This window comes from Chrysochloris asiatica, unplaced genomic scaffold (assembly GCF_000296735.1).
Source record: "Chrysochloris asiatica unplaced genomic scaffold, ChrAsi1.0 scaffold00023, whole genome shotgun sequence".
Lineage (NCBI taxonomy): Eukaryota > Metazoa > Chordata > Mammalia > Afrosoricida > Chrysochloridae > Chrysochloris > Chrysochloris asiatica.
In genome coordinates this window covers 17,989,851-17,992,203 of record NW_006408541.1, presented here as the reverse complement: position 1 = coordinate 17,992,203, position 2,353 = coordinate 17,989,851, and the positions used below count along the sequence as shown (strand labels likewise).

Below are 2,353 nucleotides of genomic sequence, written 5' to 3'. Positions count from 1 at the left end.
GTTTTCCTCCCATCTGCCTCCCTTTTCTCTTCTCCTTAGGTCACTCATATTTTATCTTTGGCCAAGGTCAAAGAATAAAGATGCTGCCACATAGTCGGGTGTCGGGGAGGGATCAGGCTGCTAATTGAGTCTTCAGATAGAATCTGTCAAGGTGGAGATGGGAGAGAACAGCCGAATTTGCAGGAAGCTTCCATCATCCAATACAAATGCCTCATTGTTTGAGGAGGAATGGAGAGATGAAGGGACCTGCCTGCCAGATTACAACTCAACAAAGCTCAGTAATACAGCAGAGTTTGCTGGACTGTAACTGAGCCAGTGAAGAGGCTATTGGTAAGACGGTGTTGAAGAAGTTGAGCAACTTTCTCTCAGACCCAGAACCCATCATATCAGCCAGTAAGTCCTGGTAGAGGGAGAGACACTGTTCAAAAAGTAACAGTTATTTGTAGGTTCTCCTTACCCTTCACTAACTTGGCCTTTGGGAACCAAGCATTGTTGTCCAACTGTCCAACATGAGAGGCAGAAGCCAGATAATGCCAGCCTGAATATCAGTGATTTAGGATAACAAGAGCCCTCTTCGAAATTCCATTCCATCAGTTTCACAATCTCACTTAAGGAGATCCCACTGGGAAGCTAAGGAATTAGGGGAATGTTTTAAGAAGAACTGTCCCTCCTATTCTGCTTCCCTCATTCTCCCAACCACAGCCCAGGAAAGAGTGAAAACATGGACTATCTAGGTGAAAAGGCTCTGCAGGCCTTTCAAGTTTCCTCATTTTACAGATTGGGAGCATAAGGTTCAACTAGTGAGGCTGCGGAGTCAATGTCACCCGTAAATAAGTACCAAACCTATGGCTAGGAGGGAGCTGGGTCTATAAGTTCTTGCCACAAGGCACTAGGGAATCTTCTAGTGACTTTTATTGATGGTGATAAGGAATGGTGAGTCCAAAGAGAGTGAGGTAATATCTTTAGTGGGTACAGAGGCTGAAGACTTCGAAAGTCTTCAAATAGTTCTCCCAGCGCCATTGAGCTGGTTCCGATTCCTAAGGCTACATACATCCTCTCAATTTTCTTGAAAATAAATGAAAACACTTTCTGATTGTTTTATACATGTCATCTTACTTAATTTCCAGCTCCACCCAAGCGTCTCATTTTACCAGCAAGTGAACTGTGACTATTACTTTCTACTAAGGTAGATTGTGCTCAGATCACCAGGGATCTTGGCCTTTATCTGGCAACTCCTATTTATTCATTAGACCAAGACACACCACATGTGCTTAATCCTGTCTCTAGCTTTCTGTGTTGCTCCCTGTGCCTCTAAGTGTTTTTTTTTTGTTTTTGTTTTTTTTTTTACTTGTACTATTTTTTAAAAAGTTTTTATTGTGAATTGAGTGATAGTTTACATTAGAGAATATCAGCTTTACATTCATCTTATCATATTTCATTTCATTTCAATGATTACAATCCCCTCCAAGCATCATCATTCAACATTTCCTTTCATTCACTCTTTTTTTTGTTGTTGTTGTTTTGTTTTTTGATGTACACCGAAGCACTCAGGAATATATAACCATTCAAATAATCAAAGGGTACACCTGCAAGCCTGCTCCACAGCTGCCAGCACACAGCCCCTCTCCCTTCCTGAGTCCACAGTCCCCAGCTACTACATCTCTCTACATCATCATCTCTGCCTCCATCTCTGGTGTCACTACTTCTCTGGATAGTGTTCCAAACTCTGCTCTTCTCCCTTGACCATCCCAGGGTCCCCTGCTTCTGGACTGCAAGATCAACCACTCCCTTCCTTTTGTTACAAAACATCTACCTTTACATTTGCGTCACTCACAATCAGTCCTGTAAGCAATTATTCACTATTGAACCATAAGAATCTTATCTCCTTTCACCAACCCCTTCCAGACAGGTTGGAAGCCATTCAGTGGAGATTCTACCTCCCCCTACATACTCTGAAACTAGGCTCCCTCTTTAAAGCTTGTAAGCCAGTCACTTCTTGCCTTTGTAGTGCCCCAGCCCCATTTTGGGTAGCCAATGTCTAAGTTGTCCATCCCTGTAAATGTTGTGTATCGAGGGGGTGGGAATGTTCCTCTCTGTAAAGATTCATTCCCTCTTTTGAGCTACTACATCCATAAGTATAGATCAAGTTCATCAAATGATAGCAAATTACTATTTTTTTCCTCTTCTTTCTTCCTCTAGTTGAGTTCTGATCATCTAGCCATTGAAGCCAGATCAAATGGGTACTATCTGCAAGTATGATTTTTCTTGTGCATCTCCTCTTTCTTCATATCAGCTGGTTGTTTCACTATCCGCTCTAGTCCTCTGTGACCATGTCCTTGTACCTGGACCCAGG

At 42.5% G+C, this 2,353-nt stretch overlaps 1 protein-coding gene across 1 annotated transcript in view; it reads right to left on the bottom strand.

The window, feature by feature from the left end:
• Window positions 1-265: 265 nt before the first annotated feature.
• The window catches only part of LOC102810548, an 82,257-nt gene continuing 80,169 nt past the window's right edge, over window positions 266-2,353 (bottom strand). Inside the window, exon 9 of the mRNA XM_006839336.1 lies at window positions 266-400. Within this exon, the coding sequence (XP_006839399.1) occupies window positions 266-400 (135 nt within the window). The remainder of the gene's footprint in view (window positions 401-2,353) is intronic.